General features: G+C 48.9%; 1 protein-coding gene across 6 annotated transcripts in view; it reads right to left on the bottom strand.

Annotated features, from left to right (window-relative positions):
* MARK4 (microtubule affinity regulating kinase 4) overlaps nt 1–24,335 on the bottom strand; it is a 66,441-nt gene that overhangs the window by 18,359 nt on the left and 23,747 nt on the right. For all 6 annotated transcript variants that reach the window (XM_033158561.1, XM_033158563.1, XM_033158564.1 and 3 more), the window contains exons 2-10: nt 17,518–17,784; nt 15,195–15,248; nt 9,939–9,987; nt 9,674–9,739; nt 7,041–7,111; nt 6,211–6,267; nt 5,359–5,595; nt 2,967–3,086; nt 148–247 (exon numbers count right to left, since the gene is read on the bottom strand). In XM_033158561.1, the coding sequence (XP_033014452.1) occupies nt 148–247; nt 2,967–3,086; nt 5,359–5,595; nt 6,211–6,267; nt 7,041–7,111; nt 9,674–9,739; nt 9,939–9,987; nt 15,195–15,248; nt 17,518–17,784 (1,021 nt within the window). The remainder of the gene's footprint in view (nt 1–147; nt 248–2,966; nt 3,087–5,358; nt 5,596–6,210; nt 6,268–7,040; nt 7,112–9,673; nt 9,740–9,938; nt 9,988–15,194; nt 15,249–17,517; nt 17,785–24,335) is intronic.

Raw genomic sequence — 24,335 nt, 5'->3', positions numbered from 1 at the left:
CGAGCTGTCAGTTAAGTTGGTGTGTGTGTGTGTGTGTGTGTGTGTGGATTAACTCTTACTAAGCCAGAGTGTATTGAATCTTCCATCTTAGGGCTAATCCGTTACAGGCAGCAGTTTCCGTTACGAAAACACGCCACGCGCCCTTACCGATACGCTTGGCGTCTGCAAAGTCCTCTTCCGGCTCTTTATAGGGCTTCAGCTCGTCTCCCTCGTAGCCAATATTGATCCACTTGTCCTTCATGATTTGCTGCGGAGAGGAAGAGCCTTCGTGAAGGCGGGGGGGAGAAGGGGAGGCCTAGACACACACACACCCTCCATCCATGCCTGGAAGCTCCTTCCTCTCTAACCCCAGTGGCTCCCTAACTTTTTTGTGGGGGGGGGGTTCCACAGACTCACTCCCAGTGGGCTCTACTTTAACCTACCGTATTTTTTGCTCCATAAGACGCACTTTTTCCCTCCTGAAAAGTAAGGGGAAATATCTGTGCGTCTTATGGAGCGAATGGTGGTCCCTGGAGCTGAATTGCCCAGGGGCCAAAAGAGGATCATGCTTTTTATTTTACAAAGAGAAAAGGGGGTGTTGAAAGGACCCCGCTCAGCAGCTGATCAGCAAGAGATCGGGGGAGAGATAAGAGTCCCCGGCTCCCTTTCAGCCCCGCCCTCCTTTGTTGAATGTGCTGCAGAGGGAAGTTGTTTGTTTCCCCAGCGACATGGGACTGGCTGATTAGATCATCTGTCTGGAAACTGTAGAAAAGGCTCCCTTTCCTTTAGAAGCTGCAGAAACGTGAGTTGAACCCCATAAAAACAAAGCTTTTCCTCTTTGCTTTTCCCCCTTTGCAAAAGGAGCTTTGCTTTCCCCCTTTGCAAAAAAAGCTGCAAAACTTTTAGCTGATCCTCAAAAAAACAGGGCTTTTCCCTTTGCAAAAAAAGCTGCAAAACTTTTAGCTGATCCTCATAAAAACAGGGCTTTTAGAGGAGGAAAACCAGAAAAAAAATATTTCTTGTTTCCTCCTCTAAAAACGAGGTGCGCCCTATGGTCCGGTGCGCCCTATGGAGCGAAAAATATGGTATTAAAAAAGCATTTTTCGGAATAGCCATTTGCATAACACACCAAGGAAGACAACTGCACCATAAAATCCAGAACAGTCACAATTAATGGCTCACTTATTCAAAGCCCAATTAAAACTATTCAGTCGAAGTAATTAATTCAGTTGGACTGGATCCAGTGCCAGCAGCTTTGCAAAATCGTTTGCACCTCAAACATGCACCCTTAGCACCCCGCTAGGCCACCCCCATGTATCGCCTGCGTTTTTGGGAACTGCAGTTCACGCTCAGCGGCGAGGGAGAGGCACTCTGCACCTGCTCAATGGCACCCTTGCTCGCCACAAAATAGCTCCAGGCACAAGCTCCCTTAAGAAAATAAGCAACAGCAGGGCCGCAAGCTCAGAGTCAGGGCATCTGCTCTGCAAGCAGAAGGGCTCGGGTTCAAACCCAGGTATGGCTGGGAGAGGCTCTCTGCCTAAAATCCTCGAGAGCTGCTGCCGGTCAGTGAAGACAGTATTACGCTAGATGGATCAGTGCCCTGACTCTCAGCTTCCTTAAAATAAAGTAAAAACCCGGATTCAGGAGAGCAGAGGCTCCGAGCTCATCTTTAGCCAGAAGGGACCCCCTTGGAAAAGAAGACCCCCTCCCCACAGGGCATCCTCACCCCACCCCACCTCTCAGCATTCTCCACCACCCCCCCAGGAAGCCTGCGAACTACGCTGGGGGGGGGGAGGCAGGCAGGGAGGGGTTGCTGAGGCTGCTCTCTGCCTCCCTGGCACACGGTATAATTATCCCTGAGTCGATTAGGCTAATTACAGCCATCCGTGGGGGGAGGGGGGAGAGGGAGGCGGGTGGGCAGGGCCAGATCCCACGGAGACATTAGCTAATTAAAGGCCTCCTCCCGCAGCAGCAGCAGCAGCAGCAGCAGCAGAGAAACGGGTTGGAGGGCAGGAGCTGGGGGCTAGAGAATGGGTCTGGGGGGGGTGGCAACGCAGCTCGGAGGAGGAGGCAGGGGCACCAGCTGCGCTCCCCCCCCTTCTCCCCCCCCCAGGGGACGACTAAGAAAGGGAACAAGCGACATCTCAAGCAACGGCTTGGAGAACGGGGAAGAAAATGCATGCTTCCGAATGCCAGTTGCCAGAAATCGCACCCGGATCCAATAATGGGCATCTGGTTGGCCAATGTGGGAACAGGATGCTGGACTAAGAGGGGGGGGGCTTTGGGCTGGCTTTTCTTATTTTTTTTTATGGTCCAGAGGCAATATATCTATTTTTTTATTTTTTACTGTATATAGTTTTTGTTAAATTTTCTGTTTCGCCATTTAAAACACTCGTTTTCACCTCCTTAAAACAGCAATGACTCCCTTTCTTCTCTTCCCATCGTTCGTTTTACATATTCTAATATCCCTGCGTATTTTACTGAAAACTATCCCACTCGGTATTCCGCTATTCCGCCCATCGTAACTTCATTTACACTGTTGCGTTTATCTCAATGCTGGCAGCGTTTTCGGCTGTGCGCAGTTATTTCCCATATATTCAATCAATCAACGCTTTCCCATCTTCTCTCGATCCCTAGGTTCTTAGGGGGCACTGTGAGAACAGGATGCTGCAGGACTAGACAGGCCGTTGGGCTGATCAAAGCAGGCTCTCGTGGAATCAAAGAATCGTAGGGTTGGAAGGGACACCCCAGTGGCCATCTAGTCCAACCCCCTTCAGTGCAGGACTCTCTCTCTCTCTCTCTCTCTCTCTCTCTCTCTCCTCTCTCTCTCTCTCTCTCTCTCACACACACACACACACACACACACAGTAAAGCCCTGCTCCTTGGGACGTGGCTCACCCTCCCCCCGGCCATCTTCACTAGGCCCACTCACCAAGCCCCCCTTCTTTCCTCCCTCCCCCCCGCCCAGCCATCTTAGGTGCCCCTACCTCCAGGGTGCAGCGTTTGGAGGGGTTCAGGACCAAGAAGCGCCGCAGGATGTTCTCGCAGTCCGTAGACATGTAGAAGGGCACGCGGTATTTGCCACGAAGGACTCGTTCCCGCAGCTCCTGAAGGGGGCAGGTGGAAGAAGAAGAAGAAGAAGAAGAAGAGTTTGGATTTGATATCCCGCTTTATCACTACCCAAAGGAGTCCCAAAGCGGCTCACATTCTCCTTTCCCTTCCTCCTCCTCCACAACAAACACTCTGTGGGGTGAGTGGGGCTGAGAGACTTCAGAGAAGTGTGACTAGCCCAAGGTCACCCAGCAGCTGCATGTGGAGGAGCGGAGACGCGAACCCGGTTCCCCAGATTACGAGTCTGCCGCTCTTAACCACTACACCACACTGGCAGGGATTCAGGCATCTGGGTGGCCCCTGAGAGAACAGGATGCTGGAGTAGATGGGCCATTGGCCTGATGTTCTTATGGAACCTCCAGCTCCGGAAGCAGTCTATCCAGAATCCCAGGTTCTTAGGGGTATTAGGCCGCTGTGAGAACAGGATTGTGGAGGACTAGGTGGGACCCCTTTGGCCTGATCCAGCAGCCTCTTCTTTTGCACTTTTGTTCTGGTCCTGACACATTGTGAAAGATAGATAGATAGATAACCACTACACCACGCTGGCTCAGTAATAATCCAAACCAGCGTCAGTAATATCCAAACCAGGTTCCCCCGTCCCCGAGACCGGCCTGCCTCAAACTCAGCCCCCTTTCCCCCCCCCCTTATGGGTCAGCCTGGCCCCACACAGGTAGATGGATGGGAGGTTTGGGGTGGGGAAGGGCACCCGCAAAGAGTTATAGGTGATTCCGGTCCCTGTGGGCGCCACCGCCACTAGTTTCCAGCCCCATAAGCCACAGCCTGGGGTCATCAGTGGTTAAGGAATGCTGCAGCGCGATTGCTGATAGGAGAGAGGCCTTGCCAGCCGGTAACACCTCGGCGCTCAGGGACCTGCCCTGTGGAACTCCCTGCCTATTGACATCGGGCGGGTTCCTTCGCTGTCCTCGATTCCTGGTCTGGGGAAAAGGTGGGGTTTGAATAAATATAGTAATGATGATCTAATTTGGGGCCTGCTGAGAAACATTTTTGTTTAGGCAATTCTGCTCGGATGTTTAGAACGCTGGTGCGAGTTTTCGAAAGTTTTAAATTACTGTTAATCTTTCTTGGTGATAGCTTCATTTCCAAAATCTCTTTTGTAAGCTGCTCTGAGGGTTGTTATAATCAAGCGGTGTGCAGATTTTGCGAAATAAAAATAAAACAAAAGAGTTGCTGGGCAGAAAAATTGGCATTATCTGGGTGGGACGTGCATAATATCTGTGGCTTTCACATTTTGTCATGTAGAGTGATTCTTTTCTCTGGTTCTTCATCTTTTCATTTCAGGTCTTTTTTTTACCAGTTTATTTCATGAAAGTTACATACTGCGTCATCGTTAAAAAAGAAATGAACTTTGAAGGCGTTCACACAATGGATAAAACAATGAAATGACCAGTGACGATGTGATAATAAATGTATTATTATTTATAATAATCTATTAAAGGAATATACTGTTGTTGTTGTTGTTACTATTGTGTCTGGATAGACTTTGCCTAAATAAATATGTTTTTAGCAGGGAGGAGTACAGTGAAGGCGACCCGCCTGATGTCAACAGGCGAGAAGTTCTGAGGTCTGCGCCTCTAAAAGATCCATTTGGGAAGCATTTCCATCACATAAAACACAAAAGACAGAATGTTGTACAATTCAGGGGAGAAGTGTAGTTTGGGGAGGTGGGTTCAGCTTTTGGGGACAGGAACCCCTTATGTTATTCCAACAAGGTAAAGGTAAAGGGACCCCTGACCGTTAAGTCCAGTCGCGGACGACTCTGGGGTTGCAGCGCTCATCTCGCTTTATTGGCTGAGGGAGCCGGCGTACAGCTTCTGGGTCATGTGGCCAGCATGACTAAGCCGCTTCTGGTGAACCAGAGCAGCGCACGGAAACGCCGTTCACCTTCCCGCCGGAGCGGTACCTATTTATCTACTTGCACTTTTGACGTGCTTTCGAACTGCTAGGTGGGCAGGAGCTGGGACAGAGCAACGGGAGCTCACCCCGTCGCGGGGATTCGAACCGCCGACCTTCTGATCGGCAAGCCCAAGACACTGTGGTTTAACCCACAGCGCCACCCGCGTCCCTATTCCAACAAAGCTGTCTGCAAAAGGAGAAAAGTTCAAGGGGCCCAAATGGACCCCCCTCCTTGCCCCCACCCTATCCCTGCTTCTGGGTTGGGAGACCCCGCAGTCCGCTGGGCCTGGCTCCGGCCCTATAACCCCCCACTTCTCCCTCCAAAGCTTCCCCGCAACCCCCATTCTGCCCCACCTTGAGGTTCTGCCCGTCGAAAGGCAGGGAGCCGCTGACCAGAGTATAGAGGATGACCCCCAAGCTCCAGATGTCCACCTCGGGGCCGTCGTACTTCTTGCCCTGGAAGAGCTCCGGGGCGGCGTAGGGCGGGCTGCCGCAAAACGTGTCCAGCTTGGAGCCCAGCGTGAACTCGTTGCTGAACCCAAAGTCGGCGATCTTTATGTTGGCGTCGGCGTCCAGCAAAAGGTTCTCGGCCTGTTTTTGGTGGAGAGTCACAGAATGAACGCTGAAGTCGCAGAACGACAAGAGCTGGGAAGTTGGAAGGGGACCCCAAAGGGTCAACTAGCCCAACCCGCTGCAATGCCAGGGGCACAGAAAAATTCTAGGCATCTGGATCAGCTTTGGGGCACCTGGATTTGGGAGTTGTAGTCCCAAATGTCTGGCGGCCCCCAGACTGAAGAAGCCTGCTTTAAGCAAACCAGAAAACCTTGAGGACTAGCTGCTTCCCAGTTCTAATTACAAAGTGCTTTAATTTCCAAAAGAAAAATTCTAGGAATCTGGATCAGCTCTGGGGCACCTGGATTTGGGTTCTTAAGGGCCACCACGAAGCAGAGAAACTGCCGAAGGCCCCCCTCTGTGTCCCCCAGCCCTGCTCATCCGACAGCATAATAATTATTCCCATTTTACAGATGGAGGAATGGAGGCATAGAGCGATTTGCTGTCAAGTCCAGGGCAGAGGCTTGCAACCCGAATCTCGCCAGCCCAGCTTGCTCTGCTGAGTGACGTGGTGCTCATAGCATCATAGTTACCGGGAGGGGGTGAAGGGGAGGGAGAGAAAAAAGGAGAAGAGCAGCCCAGAGTCCCCCTCACCTTCAGGTCTCTGTGGACAATGTTCTTCTGGTGACAGTAGTGCACGGCCGAGACAATCTAGGAGCGGGAAGAAGAAATGGGGTGGGTGAAAATGTCCTGGGGTGTGGGCAAGATCCCTGCAAGGCTCTCCCACACTTCCTGCGGAGATGACACTCCCTCCGTGTGTCGTCGTCCCCCATCCAGAGTCGTGAGTGTCCCCCCCCCTTTTAAAGCAAAACAGGCCAGGCTGCCAGGATCAATCCTTACCCAAACCCCCGAGGGCTGGAGAGAGAAAGAAAATCAATCCTTAGCCACGTGAGGAAGCCATGGGGGATGGATCCGGAGCAGGGAGTGTCCGATACCCTCTCTGCACCAGAACATCAGCCAGACCACGTTCCCGCCAATCATCCCTCGCCCGTTTTCTGGCACCCAAAGAACAACCGGCCTCGGTCCTGTATACCTGAAGGAGCGTCTCCACCCCCATCGTTCAGCCCGGACGCTGAGATCCAGCGCCGAGGGCCTTCTGGCGGTTCCCTCACTGCGAGAAGCAAAGCTACAGGGAACCAGGCAGAGGGCCTTCTCGGTGGTGGCGCCCGCCCTGTGGAACGCCCTCCCATCAGGGGTCAGAGAGATAAACAACTACCTGTCATTTAGAAAATACCTGAAGGCAGCCCTGTTTAGGGAAGTTTTTAATTTGTGACTCTGTATTGTATTTTGGTATTTGTTGGAGGCCGCCCAGAGTGGCTGGGGAGACCCGGCCAGATGGGCGGGGTATAAATAATAAATTATTATTATTATTATTATATAACCGCCCCCCCCCCCCGCCCCCGGTTGGGGTCTCCTCTCCTCACCTGTCTGAACTTGGCCCGAGCTTCCTTCTCCTTCATGCGCCCGTGTGAAACCAGGTAGTCAAAGACTTCTCCTACAGGTGGAGAGAAAAGGATGTTAGGCTAACATCAGGAGAGCCTGCAGGATCAGGCCAGTGGCCCATCTAGTCCAGCATCCTGTTCTCACAGCGGCCAACAGGATGCCCCAATGGGATCTGAGTGCAAGAGCAGATCTGCCCTCCTGTTGTTCCCAGCGACTGGGATTCAGAAGCGTTGCTGCCTCCGAGTGCAGAGTCAGACCAGAGCCATCCTGGCTAGTAGCCACGAGAAGCCCTCTCCTCCTCCATGAATTTGTCTATTCCTCTTTTAAAGTCACCCAAGTGGGTGCCCATCACTGCCTCCTGTGGGAGGGAGTTCCATAGGTTAACTATGAGCTGCATGGAAAAAAAGAATCCTTTTATCTGCCCTGCATCTTCCAATGTTCAGCTTAATTAAATGTGGGTATTATGAGAAAATATGGGACCCAGGTGGCGCTGTGGGTTAAACCACAGAGTCTAGGGCTTGCTGATCAGAAGGTCGGCGGTTCGAATCCCCGCGACGGGGTGAGCTCCCGTTGTTTGGTCCCTGCTCCTGCCCACCTAGCAGTTCGAAAGCAAATCAAAGTGCAAGTAGATAAATAGGGACCGCTCCGGCGGGAAGGTAAATGGCGTTTCCGTGTGCTGCTCTGGTTTGCCAGAAGCGGCTTTGTCATGCTGGCCACATGACCCGGAAGCTGTCTGCGGACAAACGCCGGCTCCCTCGGCCTATAGAGCGAGATGAGCGCCGCAACCCCAGAGTCGGACATGACTGGACCTGATGGTCAGGGGTCCTTTTTGTTGTTGTTCAGTCGTGTCCGACTCTTCGTGACCCCATGGACCAGAGCACGCCAGGCACGCCTATCAGGATCTGTCCTTCTAGTGAGCACTCAGGGCTGATTTCTTTGAGAATGGATAGGTTTAATCTTCTTGCAGTCCATGGGACTCTCAAGAGTCTCCTCCAGCACCATAATTCAAAAGCATCAATTCTTCGGCGATCTGCCTTCTTGATGGTCCAGCTCTCACTTCCGTACATCACTACTGGGAAAACCATAGCTTTAACTATACGGACCTTTGTCGGCAAGGTGATGTCTCTGCTTTTTAAGATGCTGTCTAGGTTTGTCATTGCTTTTCAGGGGTCCTTTTACCTTTACCTATTATGAGAAAAGGAGAAAAACTTCTCCCTCTCCACTTTTCCCCCGGTCATGCTTAATTTCATAAACGCCCATCATTTCGCTTCTTACTGACCGTTTCTTTAAGCTAAAAGGTCCCAACCTTTTCTTGTAGGGGATTCGTCATTTGGGTGGCCTTTTCTAAAACTTTTCCCAGTTCTACAATATCCTTTTTGAGGTAAGCTCACCAGAACCGCACACCTTGCTCCAAAGTTCTGCACAATAGCATTACGATATTGGCAGTCCTACTTTCCATTCCTCTCCTAAGAATCCCTAGCTGCACTCAAGGCGTCTTGCGAGCCGTAGAAAAAAAACGAAATATAGAACAAGGATACCACGTTTTCTAGCAATCCGATCCAATGCAAATAAGTCACAATGTCTAAACAACTTACACTGAATAAGGTGATATTCTATAATTCAATAGAATATTATGGCACGCAATGAAATTAATTCTCAAAATATCAGCAAATGAGGACTGGACAGAAGTTCACTCAACAATTACTATACATCATTGCCAAATAATCATAAATAAAAGTAATCATTGGTCAGCGTAAATGGATTCTCCGTGCCCTCATTTCTGCAAAAAGATTGATACAGATACAATAGAAGGACAAAAATGATGGGGTTTTTTAATGTATTCTCTTTCCTGCCCTCTTTTTCTGTTTTCCTGTTTTCTTATTTATTTTAATTTACTATAATAATCTCGGTAAAATCATAAATATAAAAAATAAATCAAAGCAACGACAATACATAAAATTATTTAAAAAACAAATGCAAAAATATCGAATTGAGCAACCAGGTCATAAAATGGATGCAATGCCCCCAGGGGTGGGGGTGGGGGGCAGGCAGTGCACTGGGCAAGGACTGGCATGGAGGTAAACTGTGCCTGATCACCGTCTTCCAAAGCGACTACTCTATTCCGAACTTAAAAATGGAAAGCGTGATGCTGGTGGTCAACAAAAGAGGTTTAAAGACATTCTCTAGGCAAATCTTAAAAAATGTAGTATAAACGCTGACAACTGGGAAACACTGGCCTGCGAGGGCTCCAGGTGGAGAATGGCCTTTACTAAAGGGGTCATAGGCTCTGAAGACACTCGAACTCAGGACGCAAGGGAGAAACGTGCCGAGAGGAAGGCACGCTTGGCAAATCCACACCGTGATCAACTCCCGCCCGGAAACCAATGTCCCCGCTGTGGAAGGACGTGTGGATCCAGAATCGGCCTCCGCAGTCACTTACGGACTCACTGTTAAAACCGTGTTTATGGAAGACAATCTTACTTGGCTACGAGGGATCGCCAAAGAAAGAAAGAAAGAAAGAGAAAGAAAGAAAAAGAAAGAAAGAAGGAAGGAAGGAAGGAAGGAAGGAAGGAAGGAAAGAAAAAGAAAGAAAGAAACTGTGTCCCAGACTCACCTGCGCTGGCATACTCCATCACTAGGTAGAGTGTCTTCTCTGTCTCTATCACCTCAAAGAGTTTCACTGCAACAGCAAGAGAGAGAGAGAGAGAGAGAGAGAGAGAGATTTCAGCCCCCGGATTCCACGGAGCAAGATCTGCCCGGATTTCTCGAACACGACCCTCTCCCTCCCTCCTGCTTCTGCCCTCGTGCTCCTTAAGAGTAAGGCAGGTGCCGATGAGAAAACGGAGGCAGACCACTTTCCAGGCTCCCGGCTCTCTTACCGATGTTGGGGTGATTCAGGCCCTTCATGATCCTCACTTCTCGGAAGAGCTGCAAAAAAACAACGGGAGAAGGGAGGTGGGTTAAGCCAAGTCGATCCTCCCCAAGGGCTGGTCGCAGCATGTTCTCACACCAGGGGCATACCCAGGATCAAAACTAAGGGGGGGGGGCAAGCCATGGTCCTTCAGGTTCAAAAACAGCTTCAAAAAACAGAAAAACTTTACCCCCCCCCCAAACAGAAAGCCCCAAATGGCTGAAAAACTCAGTTTCCCACGATCCTCAGTCCTCGCAAAGGAACTACTCACCATGCAAGGGAACTCAGTTTGCCAAGCTCCCTTGCAACAATGATGAATCCCGGCAAATTCAGAAACTGTTCCTCTCTTGGCAGCACGATTTAGCGTGGATGCAAAAAGCAGGCAGACGAGGAAGGACGAGAACCCAGGCTAAGACCATGGTCAGCCCTCGGAATCGCCCCCTGACACTGCCCAAAGTCTCAGCCTGCATCCCCGTTTGACCAAGCAGGGTGCAGGCTAGGATCCGGTCTCTGATAGGCACGCCAGCTCTCTGTCGGCAAGAGGGAGGGGGAAACAGCCGGCGCAACACACACACACACAGTGGCCAACTGTGCCTTGGTAAGAGGGCAAGAGCTCAATTGTTATTGAGATTTTGGGAGGGGGGAGAAAGACCAGTTGTTGAGCTTTTTTTCAGGAGAAGAGCTTTTTTTTTTCCTTTTAGGCTGTCGATAACCATTTTATTTTTTATTTTTGCTTCTAGGGGGGGGCAGTTGCCTCCCCCCGGGTACGCCCATGTCTCACACGCAAACACACAATTGCAGGAACATATTTGGGGAAATGATTTTTTTTTTTTTTTACGGAATGGAAGTGGGCTGCATGAACCGCCAGAAAGAGGAAAACTTCCTGCTGGTTCCTCCCCGAGCAAACTCTGTCCCCAAAATCACTTTGGAGGCTGTTATTTCCTCCCCCCCCCCAGATACTTTGCTCTCAGGTATATTCCGAAGGTGGTTGGCAGGAGGGGTTAAATTTCTGAAGAGGAGAGGTGCCAAGGCGAGAGACCTTTAACATGGAGACCTCTCCCCATAATCCTGACAAATCCTGACAATTTGGCAGCGGCGGCTGCAGCAACAAACATTCTGCACATGCTCAGAGGCCCTCTTGCCTTTGTATTTTTTAAATAAGAATTTGTTGGATTTTCAAAATAAAAATACACAAACTACACAAAATAAACACAACACAAACTACACAAAAAACACACAAACAAAACAATTAATTCCTCATCCAAATCTTCTTTATAATCCTAAACTTGGGACTTCCTCACATCCTCTCTTTTGCGTTCATTTCTACTCTTCTTTAGTAACTTTGTAACATTGTAAAGTCTGCTTTCATACATCTTATCTTAATCTTGCAATTATAATCAACATATCTTAAACCTTAAATCTTGTTCTTCTCAACATATCTTAAATCTAAAATCTTATTTTATCTAATAGTGCATCGAATTACACATCTCAACCTCTTTTATCTCTTTTCACTTAACTTTGTTATGCTGTGGCCTATATTTCTTCTGATTCCAATTCCAAATATATAAAAAAACAACACATTTTAACAAATACCTAAATATTTCTTCCTTTCTCATAATCTGTTTTTCCTCTGGTGCCTTTGGTATCATGATTAAGTGTTTGAGCAGCAGAAAACCAGCTTGCTCCCAGTGAGCTTCACAATGGCCGAGTGGGGGAATCTGAACCCTGATCTCCCCCAGGTTGCGCACTCTAACCACTGCCCCACACTGCCTCTTTAGCACAGCTCAGTCCTATGATTCTATTCATTAAATGTCAGGATTAGGAATACAATCTGTTTATGAAACCATCCATGGGGACAGTCAGTGGGAGGTGGGGAGCACACATTTCATGGGGGGGTCCCCTTAAAAGGGGTTGTGAAATGGATGGCAGATGAATTTGGGGTGGGGGAGAGAGAGAAGGAAAGAGGATTTCAAGGGAGTACAAGGCCTCCCCCCCCCGGCCAAAAGGATGCTGGGAGTGTCGGTCGGGCTGCAACTGGGAAGACTGGGTTGAACAGGGAGCTGCAACTGGGAAGACTCCCACTGAATAGGGGAAATGGCTAATTTGAACGGGGAGGGTGGGGCGAGGAAAAGCCTTCAGTATCCATCTCTCCCCCCCCCCCTTACATCTTCCCCAAGCTCATTTGGCCTGGAAAATCCAGCCGCTAATTAGCAGCTCCGCCCCCCCACAACCTCCCCCATAGCGAGATGCTGGCAGGAGGCGCCGTTACCACAGCGACCAACTTGGACTCCAGGCGCTAATTAGGGAAGGGGGGGCAGAAAGTGGGGGGTGGGGGATGAAGAGCGATGGGTGTCTTTGGCAACGAGCACACCAGCGGAGGGAAAGGTGGGGTTGGGGGGGTCAGTGAGGGCTTGAGGGAGGCAGGGACCCCAGAGAGAGAAAAGGGTCCCCCCCCAGCCTCCCCCTCGTCGTGAACCCAGTACTTTTTTTCTGGGGGGGCACAGGGGTACCCTTAAACATTTTGTGAATCTTCGTACCTTTGTCTGTTTACTGTATTTATCTCCCCCCCCCCCGATTTGAACTATAAAATGGGGATTGTCTTGAGTCAAAATGAGAGTACCCCTAAACATATTTATTTATTTTTTTTGGGGGGGGGGGGAAGCATTTGCGTGAACCAGAAAAGAAAAATTTGCAGAACGCAAGAGGGGCCCAGATCCATTCCTTTCCACCTCATGGTGGCACAGAATGGCGGAACGGCAGAGTTGAGAGGGGGACCCCCAGGGGCCATCTAGTCCAACCCCCTGCAATGCAGGGATCTCAGCTAAAGCAGGAGGCCACCCAACCTCTGCTAAAAAAACCGCCGAGGAACGACAGAGCACCAATTTCCGAGGGAGTCTGCTCCACAGTCGGGCAGCTCCTGACCCTCAGAAAGTTCTTCTTGATATTTAGGCGGAATCTCCTTTCTTGCCATTTGAATCCACTGGATCCCCGGAACAAGCTGCCACACGACACCCCTCCAGAGATTTGGGGACAGCTCTCATGCCGCCTCCCGATCTTTCCTTCTCCAGAGTAGACACCCGCGACACCCTCAACCCTTCCTCGTAAGGCTTGGTCCCCAGCTTCATTCTGGAGTGACCAGAAGAGGGACAGCGCAAGGATCTCCAGGTGGCGGGTTCGAGTCCCACGTCGGGGACAGCTTCCCGCCTTGGACTAGATGACCCTCATGGTCCCCTTCCAACGATTCGGTGCCAAGGGGCACCGAGTAGAGAGTCCCCAGCATAGGAAGTTGCCCTACACAAGGCCAGACCCTCACAGTCCATTTAGCTCAGGTGTGCCTGCTCTGACTGGCAGCACAGCTTTCCAGGGTTTCAGGCAGGGAAGGGTTTTTTCCTCAGCCCTTGGAGGAAACACTGGGTCTGCAAAGTGGCTATTTTGACACTGAGACACAGGATATAGAGCATCCTGGGAAAGCAAGGCCCCCCCACCCCCACCCCACTAGGAGGGCTTCAGCTCTCATTGCCCCTGAAAAGCTCCCTCGCCTACACCTTGCCCTCCCCAGGGCACACCCTTCAGGCCAGCGGTTCCCAAACCTTTTCGGGCCCCCACCCCCTCGCGGTTCCACAAACTCACCCCCAGGCCCTCCTACCCTACCTAAAGCAACACTCAGAATAGTGGTTTGCACAACAACCCACCAAGCAAGATGGCGACACCATAACATTTCCAAACGGGAACAATTAATTGCAGATCTATGCCAAACCCAATTACAACTTCCCAGGGGCGTAGCAAGGGGGGGCGGGCCGCCCTGGTTTCCATAATGGAGGGGGAGACAAATTATCAAGGAACAATTTTTTTTTGAATTTTTTTGAATTTTTTTTTTAATGCCTGCTCCGAAGGTCTTATCTTACTATACTAGGGATTATATAGCTATATATGAAATTTCATGCATATCGGTTAATATCTTGACCCTCCTCCACCAAAATAGCTGTTCACTTGGCTGTTTTCATACGTCGCGAAGGCTGAAATTTCCATTCAGTGGAGCACTTACTGTTCCCAAACCTAACCCTGTGGAAAGCCATCTAATTAGACTTTAATTTGATTCTGAGATCTTTTTAGGAGGTAATTTAATTATTGTTTGGTTTTATACCAATGTTATGTATCCGATGTTAGCCACCCTGAGCCCGACTTCGGCCAGGGAGGGCGGGGTATAAATAAAAGTTTTTTATTATTATTACTTGCTATTATTCATTTGTAAGAAAATATGAAATAACGTAAAACCATCTTTGCGGGGGGGGGGGAATCAATGGGGGGGGTTGACAAGAAATTTTCTGTACCGGGTACCACCAGACCTTCCTATGCCTCTGGGGGGGTGGGGGGTGACAAACATTTTTTGCCCCCGGGTACCAATTTACCTTGCTACGCCCCTGCCACTTCCTTCCAGTAGCACCTTAGAGACCAACTAAGTTTGTTATTGGTATGAGCTTTCGTGTACATGCACACTTCTTCAGATTTCATGTGCATGCACACGAAAGCTCATACCAAGAACAAACTTAGTTGGTCTCTAAGGTGCTACTGGAAGGAATTTTTATTCTAGTTTTTTATTTTATTTTGACTATGGCAGACCAACACGGCTACCTACCTGTAACCAATTACAACTATTTGGTGTAATTAATGCAACAAAACGAACCAACTTGTTCCTGTGATGGCAGCTTTTCAAAGTCAGTTAGTCCTTTACACCTCCAGAGTCCATCCCCCCAAGCTGCGTTTTGCCTCTTAGCGCCCACCTGGGTAATCTCCTCTGGGTAATGGCGTTCCCCAGCAGCTGACCCCTGCAGACCCTGATACCCCCCCCCAGGGCCAAAACACCCTTCGGGGCATTTGTGCACTGCAAAGGGGTTGGACTAGATCAGTGTTTTTCAACCACTGTTCCGCGGCACACTAGTGTGCCGCGAGATGTTGCCTGGTGTGCCGTGGGAAAATTTGAAAAATTCAAGAGAATTACTTTATATATAGTCAATATAGGCACAGAGTTAATTTTTTTAACATTTTCTAATGGTGGTGTGCCTCGTGATTTTTTTCATGAAACAAGTGTGCCTTTGCCCAAAAAAGGTTGAAAAACACTGGACTAGATGACTCTAGGGGTCCCTTCCAACTCGACAGTTCTACAATTCTGATCAAAGGGGTGGGGTGGGGTGGGGGGGTTCGAAGCAACAACAAACACACACACCTTCTGGAGGCTCGTGGGATTCAACTGCGTCTTGTCGATTATTTTTATAGCCACCTGGAAGAAATGAAATGCAGAAAATCAGTCTGGTGAAAAAGTGGGTGTGGCTGGGGGGGAAGAGAGAGAGAGAGAGAGAGAGAGGCAGGCCATGCAATTTTGGGAATCATAGGGACAGAACTACCTGAATTGTATAGGAATTTACTTATGTATGCCACTACAGCGAATGCTACTTGCCCAGAAGTGAAAAGAAGCAGATGTCCCAGCAAAGGAAGAACGGATTAAAATAAAAACAATTTATGGAATATGCAGAAATGGCAAAACTTACCAGGAACAATAAGAAATCAAGATAGCAAACCTTTTATATATATATATAAAAGAATGGAAAGGGTTTATTGGATATTTACAGATAAATTGCAAACAGATAAAAACACTGGCAGGGTTATTGTAATAACCTGCAGTTTCGTAAGAGTATATATTTAAAGCAGGTAATTAAATGAGCAAATTGAATGAATTTGGATATGCAGAAGGTATTGGGGGGAAAAGGCATTTAAGGAACTGCAGAAAGAGGGGGGAGGAATTCAGACTCTGAAATGTTAAATTGATTGCAAAACTAATGAAATGTATAAATTTGAAAAGTATTAAAAAAATTAAAAAAGGAAAAGGAAGGCTATGCAATAGGTGGTTCCTGCCAGCAATAATTCACTAAATTCTCCTTTCCAAATCCAGACCCCCCCCCCCCCGTGATTTTCGCCGGCTCCTTCCTTTCTGGCTTTCCTCATTCTCCCTCCCCACCCCCATCTAGACTGCCCCTGGCACCAGAAGTAGCCAGTGGCCAAGGGTGGAGCCCTATACCCCCCCCCCAACCCACCTATAAGTCGCACCTGCATCCCACCTGCTCAAGGCAAATGGGGACACACCTGAGGCTGGCTCCACCCCTTCCACACGGCTGCAGAAAACGTCATAGAATCTTAGAGTTGGAAGAGACCCCAAGGGCCATCCAGTCCAACCCCCTGCCAAGCAGAAAACACCATCCGCTTCTCTGGAGCAGCAGAGGAAGGTGCCGGGACGGTGTCCGATTAGTCCTGGGGCACAACCCCTCAGATCACCTCTCCCCAGGGCCGAAAGTGGCTCTCGGGTGCCTCGAAAGCAGAGGACCCTCCATCTTCCCCACCCAGAATGCCAATTCACACGTGCAACTAAGAATGTTAACTGCTCTAACTCTCCCTGGCAGAAGGGTAGAATCCTAGAATCCTAGAGTTGGAAGAGACCCCAAGGGCCATCCAGTCCAACCCCCTGCCAAGCCGGAAACACCATCAAAGCATCAAATCCATTGCCCCGTGTCCGCTTCTCTGGAGCAGCAGAAAACAACCTTTCTCCCTCCTCTAGATGACATCCTTTGATATATTTGAACATGGCTATCATATCACCCCTTAACCTTCTCTTCTCCAGGCTAAATATACCCAGCTCCCTAAGCCGTTCCTCATAAGGCATCGTTTCCAGGCCTTGGACCAATTTGGTTGCCCTCCTCTGGACACGTTCCAGCTTGTCAGTATCCTTCTCGAACTGTGGTGCCCAGAACTGGACACAGTATTCCAGGTGAGGTCTGACCAGAGCGGAATACAGTGGTACTATTACCTCCCTTGATCTAGACGCTATACTCCTATTGATGCAGCCCAGAATTGCATTGGCTTTTTTAGCTGCTGCATCACACTGTTGACTCATGACAAGTTTATGGTCTACCAAGACTCCTAGATCCTTTTCGCATGTACTGCTCTCAAGCCAGGTGTCACCCACCCTGTATTTGTGCCTTTCATTTTTTTTTGCCCAAGTGTAGTAGTTTACATTTCGATTGCTTGCTGTAAGCTGGTGGGAATGGGACACGGGTGGCTCTGTGGCCTAAACCACTGAGCATCTTGGGCTTGCCGATCAGAAGGTCGGCGGTTCGAATCCCCGCAATGGGGTGAGCTCCCGTTGCTCGGTCCCTGTTCCTGCCCACCTAGCATTTCGAAAGCACACCAGTGCAAGTAGATAAATAGGTACCACTCCGGCAGGAAGGTAAATGGCGTTTCCGTGCGCTGCTCTGGTTCGCCAGAAGCGGCTTAGTCATGCTGGCCACGTGACCCGGAAGCTGTTCGCTGGCTCCCACGGCCAGTAAAGCGAGATGAGCGCCGCAACCCCAGAGTCGTCCACGACTGGACCTAACGGTCAGGGGTCCCTTTACCTTTATGCTGTTGGGAAGCGGTGTGCAAGCGAGCCTAACTCATCCACCCACCCACCAACCCTTCTCGCCCATCCTTGCGCCCCACCCCTTCCGGCCACCGCTTACCTCCCTTCCCGTCAGGATGTGCCTGGCCAGCTTGACCTTGGCGAAGTTGCCCTTCCCGATGGTCTTGAGGAGGCGGTAATTGCCAATGTGGGGCTGTTCGTCGGCGCAGGAGGCGATGGAGTTCCGGCAGCGGGCGCCCAGCGAGCGGCTGGACCATGACGAGCCCTTTTCCGAGCGGCTGCTGGCCAGGGTGGAGGGCTGCGGGGACAGCGGCGGTGTCGCCGGGGCGGGGGGCGGGTCGAGGGTGACCACCGGGCAGCGCTGGTGCTGGGGGGGGGGAGAGAGAAAAGGAAGACAGCGACGTTACATACAAAAGGGACAAAGGATCTATCATTTCCCAGAATGCTTTTGTTATCTTGCATGTCCACCACCACATGTGATAGAATATATAGAGTGATATATAACAGAATGTTATATATCACTCTATAAATAACATTTTTTTTGGGGGGGGGGACCAGAAGCTTTTTTTAAACTAGGAATTCTAGATGCATCGATACCAAAGGAGCAAAAATGATTATTCGTGTATGCGACGGCAAGCAGCGTGGATAATTCTGGCCCAGAGATGGAAAGAAGATAGAAGTCCCGACCAGAGACGAATGGTTGATGAAGATGACGGGACTACGCCGAAATGGCAAAACTGACCGGGAAAATCAGAAACCAGGAAGATAGAAACTTTAATAAGGAATGGGCGGAAAATTACAATTTACTTAAGAGAACGCCGCGAACAACTAAAAACTTTGGCAGGATTAGAGTAATGATTGTAATGTATTAAAAACTAAGGTACTGTATTTTTCGCTCCATAAGACACACTTTTTTCCTCCTAAAAATTCTGCATTTCAGGGGGTTAGACTACCGTATTTTTTGCTCCATGAGACGCACTTTTTCCCTCCTGAAAAGTAAGGGGAAATATCTGTGCGTCTTATGGAGCGAATGGTGGTCCCTGGAGCTGAATTGCCCAGGGGCCAAAAGAGGATCATGCTTTTTATTTTACAAAGAGAAAAGGGGGTGTTGAAAGGACCCCGCTCAGCAGCTGATCAGCAAGAGATCGGGAGAGAGATAAGAGTCCCGGCTCCCTGTCAGCCCCGCCCTCCATTGTTGAATGTGCTGCAGAGGGAGGCTGTTTGTTTCCCCAGCGACATGGGACTGGCTGATTAGATTATCTGTCTGGAAACTGTAGAAAAGGCTCCCTTTCCTTCAGAAGCTGCAGAAATGTGAGTTGAACCCCATAAAAAATGGGGCATTTCCTCTTTGCTTTTCCCCCTTTGCAAAAGGAGCTTTGCTTTTCTCCCTTTGCAAAAAAGCTGCAAAACGTTTAGCTGATCCTCAAAAAAACAGGGCTTTTAGAGGAGGAAAACCAGAAAAAAAAATATTTTTTTCTTGTAAACCAGGTGTGCCCTATGGTCTGGTGCACCCTATGGAGCGAAAAATATGGTAATAATGGATTATTTTAAGAAAAATAGAGAAAATATATGATGCAGTAGAAAATGTTTGATAATGGCAACCATGCGGGGTGGAGTCTAAGGATTCGGGAAATGCTAAATGTTGATGATTAGGTTCAATGTTTGAATTGAAATGTATAATGTAAAATTGAATTAAAAAGTTTTTTAAAAAAGCAAAGGGGCAGAGGATTGAGAGCAGGGCCAGTCTGGCAGTTGGCCCTCTCCACGTTTCTCGCTGTACATTTTTGGGGGTAGGGGGTCATTCATTATGCCCACGAGCTCCAACCCCCCCCCCATTTTTTGCCAAATCTTCCTCCCCTCTGCCAACCAGTGCCACTGTAGTTGTCCAGGAGTCGGTGGGGTATAGCGCCAGGGTCGTAGGAACATTTTGACAGCTGTTTTGTACTAACTCGTCGAACTCCATATTGTCTGCTCTGACTGCCAGCAAGCAGCTCTCTCCCCAAGCCCTGCCTGGAGATGTCATGGAGTTTTGAACTCAGGACCGCCTGTATCATAGCAGCGGCGTAGTAGAAGGGCTACTGGCTGCAGCAGCAAGGAGGGACACACAGACAGACCCCGCCAGGAGATCACAGGGAGAGAAAGAAACCAAGTCCTGTGCAACTCTCTGCCACTAGAGATTCTGTGCCAACTTTTAGATGCCTACAGAACACATCTCTGTTCTGCCAGGCCTATGCAGGCAATCAAGAATACACCTCTCCCACACCGGTTATTTGACACCTCTTTTAAACTTCTTTAGGATTTTATTAGATGCTTTTCGTGCTTGGCTGCTGCAAACTGCATTGATATCTTCATATTCTTTGGCACGGCGGTGCACCAGTATCTTTTACAAATAAGTATCACATTGGTCCTTGCGTGTGACCGTAAAATTACCCTGGCCCAGATGTTTCTGGTCCTCGGGTCTCATCACCTTTGAACCACTGCCCGGGTGGATTTGATTTAAACCAAACTGATTTAAATCACGATTTAAATCACTAGTCAGTAAGGCTCAGGGTGGATTTAAATAAAAAGTTAAAAAATCTGATTTTTTTTTAAAATTTAAATTGGATTTTTTTATTTAAATCAGATTTTTTTGATTTAAATCAGATTTTTTTATTTGAATCAGATTTTTTGATTTGAATCAGATTTTTTTTTATTTAAATCGGGGATTTTTTATTTAAATTTGATTTTTGATTTAAATCAGATTTTTTTATTTAAATCAGATTTTTTTTATTTGAATCGGATTTTTTGATTTAAATTGAATTTTTTTATTTAAATCGGATTTTTTTATTTAAATCAGATTTTTTTATTTAAATCGGATTTTATATTTAAATCAGATTTTTTTATTTAAATCAGATTTTTTTTATTTAAATTGGATTTTTTCGATTTAAATTGGATTTTTTTTATTTAAATCAGATTTTTCCCCTGATTTAAATCCACCCTGAACCTTACTGACTAGTGATTTAAATCGTGATTTACGTCAATTCCACCCTGCCACTGGCTTACAGGTCCATGTGGCCCACCTGCTCACCGAAAGAAGCAGGTGTGGGGGTCCGGTCAATCTGCTAGCAGGTAACGCCCCGGGAACTACCTATCCAAGGCCTTGGGTCCCACGATGAGAGAAAGATGGATATCCATGGAGGGCCCCCCTGCCCAAAAAAAACCCTCCAATTAATAATAAACTGCAAGGCAAGGTTAAAAGGTGTTGTCTGTGCCCGCTTGCGATCTGAAGGCGAGACCTCAGGGCTGAGGACCGTTGGCGGGGCTGTGACTGCACCTAGCCCAGGTTCACGGAGGCATCCCGGCCTGGCAAAGCCCACGTCCCAGAAAACTCCCCTAGGAGGCCGGTCGCCTTAACGAGCTTAGACAGCAAAAGATCTTTAAGTCCGAGGAGATTATGGAGATCAAGAGGCTTCCGAGGCCCAATCTAACCGCCTGGCGCAGGCCAAGAGAGGAGGCTGGCCGCCTGGTGCCCCCCAGCTCTTGCCAAGGGGTGTGCCCCATCCCAGAGACCTTCTCCTTGGCACGTAACGTCTTTTTAGGAATCAAGAAAACCCAGATCTGAATCTGCAAATCAGACACACACACACACACGCTAAAGGCAGGACCTCCAATTCGAAACTAGCTTCTTCAAACAGACAACGTATTTTCAAAAAAATCAAATCCCGACGGACACCCACAGCCGTGAGGTCGTTTTAACCGCGGTTCTGAACTCGAATTTTACGGACCTTATCTCGCGGGCACTTTGGGTTAAACCTCAAGACGGGGGAAAATAAGCTTAGGAGCATCAAAAATAAGGAACGCAGCGGAAGAGATGAAAGTAAAATAGAGATTTAATGAGATGACACAGGGGTGAGGGGGGAGTAGGGGGAACAAGACGGGGAAATGTATTTTGACGATTTAATGTTTGTACGGTTTTTATCTTTTCTTGAATGGATTTGAAATAAATAAAATTTGAGAGTTTAAAAAAAAACTTAGGGGCATCAAAAGAAGCTGCTGGATCAGGCCGATGGCCCATCTAGTCCAGCAGCCAGGCTGATCAGATGACCCAAAGGGAACCCCACAGGCAGGACCCGAACACAAGACCAACACTCCCCTCTCCTTTGGTTTCCAGCAACAGATATTGAGAAGCATTGCTGCCTCTGACCACAGCATAGCCACTGTGGCTCGTAGCCACTGATAGCCCTTTCCTCCATGAATTTGCCTTGCCCCCTTTTAAAACCATCCAGCTGGTGACCATCACTGCCTCCTGCAGCAGGGAATTCCACAGTTTAACTACACATTGTGTGAAGAAAAGTTTTCTTTTATCTGTGCCGAATCTCCCGGCATGCAGCTCCATTCATTCATGGGTAGCTGGAATCACAGAACCACAAAACTGTAGTCGGAAGGGACCCCCCAAGGGTCATCTAGTCCAACCCCCTGCAAATGCAGGAATCTCAGCTAAAGCATCCATGACTGATGGCCATCCAACGAATGCTTAGAAACATCCATGGAAGGCGTGTCCACCATCTTCCATCCCACGGTCAAACAGCTCCTGCCGCCAGAAAGCTCTTCCTGATGTTTAGTCGGAATCTCCCTTCTTGTTACTTGAAGCCCTGGGTTCAAGTCTTCCCATCCGGGGCAGCGGAAAACAAGCTCGTTCCCTCTTCCACGTGACTCCGACTCCCATAAGCCTCAGCCAGCACATGCTCAATGGTCAGGGGTGACGGGAGGTGCTGCTCAGCAAAAACTGGAGTGCGCTGTCTTGGCCACACTAGCCAAAGCGCATGGCACCGGGTTTGCTTTTTAAGCCACGGCAAAAGCCATCTATCATAGAGCAGGGGTCAGCAAACTTTTTCAGCAGGGGGCCGGTCCACTGTCCTTCAGACCTTGTGGGGGGCCGGACTATATTTTTTTTTGGGGGGGAATGAACGAATTCCTATGCCCCACAAATAACGCAGAGATGCATTTTAAATAAAAGGGCACATTCTACTCATGTAAAAACACCAGGCAGGCCCCACAAATAACCCAGAGATGCATTTTAAATAAAAGGACACATTCTACTCGTGTAAAAACACCAGGCAGGCCCCACAAATAACCCAGAGATGCATTTTAAATAAAAGGACACATTCTACTCGTGTAAAAACACCAGGCAGGCCCCACAAATAACCCAGAGATGCATTTTAAATAAAAGGACACATTCTACTCGTGTAAAAACACCAGGCAGGCCCCACAAATAACCCAGAGATGCATTTTAAATAAAAGGACACATTCTACTCATGTAAAAACACCAGGCAGGCCCCACAAATAACCCAGAGATGCATTTTAAATAAAGGGGCACATTCTACTCATGTAAAAACACCAGGCAGGCCCCACAAATAACCCAGAGATGCATTTTAAATAAAAGGACACATTCTGGTCATGTAAAAACACCAGGCAGGCCCCACAAATAACCCAGAGATGCATTTTAAATAAAAGGGCACATTCTACTCATGTAAAAACACCAGGCAGGCCCCACAAATAACCCAGAGATGCATTTTAAATAAAAGGGCACATTCTACTCATGTAAAAACACCAGGCGGGCCCCACAAATAACCCAGAGATGCATTTTAAATAAAAGGACACATTCTGCTCATGTAAAAACACCAGGCAGGCCCCACAAATAACCCAGAGGTGCATTTTAAATAAAAGGACACATTCTACTCATGTAAAAACACCAGGCAGGCCCCACAAATAACCCAGAGATGCATTTTAAATAAAAGGACACATTCTACTCATGTAAAAACACGCTGATTCCCAGACCGTCCGCAGGCCGGATTTAGAAGGCGATTGGGCCGGATCCGGCCCCCGGGCCTTAGTTTGCCTACCCATGATAGAGACCATGACAACCTCAGAGTGCCAGACTGCTGAGTTGCTTGAATGAAGTTTTGGGGCTGGGGGGCGCTCTTTCTTGAGTGGCAGCTGAGAAAGGGGGACACACACACACACCCCGATCCCCAATGGGTTTGCCAACCGACTGCTTCGTTCCTTTTGACTCAGCTTGCCTGCAGAAAAGGGGGAAGGAAGAAAAATCTCCACCAACCAGTTACGAATCCACGCCTGCGGAAAGCAAGCCTGGCTCTTCCTAAAATTGGCGAGCAAAAAAAACGAGTGGGTTGGTATGAAAACCAACCTGAAAGTTCAGGGCGCAGCAACAAAGCCCCGGCTGGTTCACAGGAAAGAGAAAAGGCGGGTCCCCCTTTGTCCCATCCGAGGGAAGCTTGTCGAGAGGTGGAAAGGTAATAATTAGGAGCTGGATCCCGGCCAGGTTCAGCGATGCACCACTCGCTACCAGGATGGAGCAGGGAGCTGGGGCCCAGCGCTCAGGTTTCCCCCAGGAGATGCAAGCAAAGAGCCTGCAGGATCAGGCCAATGGCCCAGCTGCTCCAGCCGCCTGTTCTCACAGTGGCCAGCCAGGTGCCTGGGGGAAACCAGAAAGCAGGACTCGAACACAGGATCACTCCCCTCCCTCTTGTGGATTCCAGCAACTGGGATTCGGAAGCACGGCTGCCTCCAATTGCAGGTGTAGAGAATTAGCATCATGGCAGGTAGCTGTTGGTAGCACTCCCCACGACTCTGCCTAAGCCTCTTTCTTCCCTGCCTCCTCATGGGGAAGTGAGTTCCACAGTTCAACTCGGCACTGCTTTCTTTTTTTCCTGCCCAAGGAAGCTGCCATCTATCACGTCCATCTGCTATTATTCGTTTATTAATTGTTTATCGTTTATTAAGGAGATCAGGGTGGGGTACGTTGCTCTCCCCCTCTCTTCCCTGAATCCCCACAACAACCCTGCGAGGCAGGTTGGGCTGAGAGGCAGGGAGTGGCCCCCAAGGTCACCCAGGGAGCTTCTGGGCCAAGCAAGAGAT

This window comes from Lacerta agilis, chromosome 8 (assembly GCF_009819535.1).
Source record: "Lacerta agilis isolate rLacAgi1 chromosome 8, rLacAgi1.pri, whole genome shotgun sequence".
In the NCBI taxonomy this organism is placed as follows: domain Eukaryota; kingdom Metazoa; phylum Chordata; class Lepidosauria; order Squamata; family Lacertidae; genus Lacerta; species Lacerta agilis.
The sequence above is the reverse complement of the archived record's forward strand: the minus strand, read 5'-3'. Positions and strand labels throughout refer to the sequence as shown.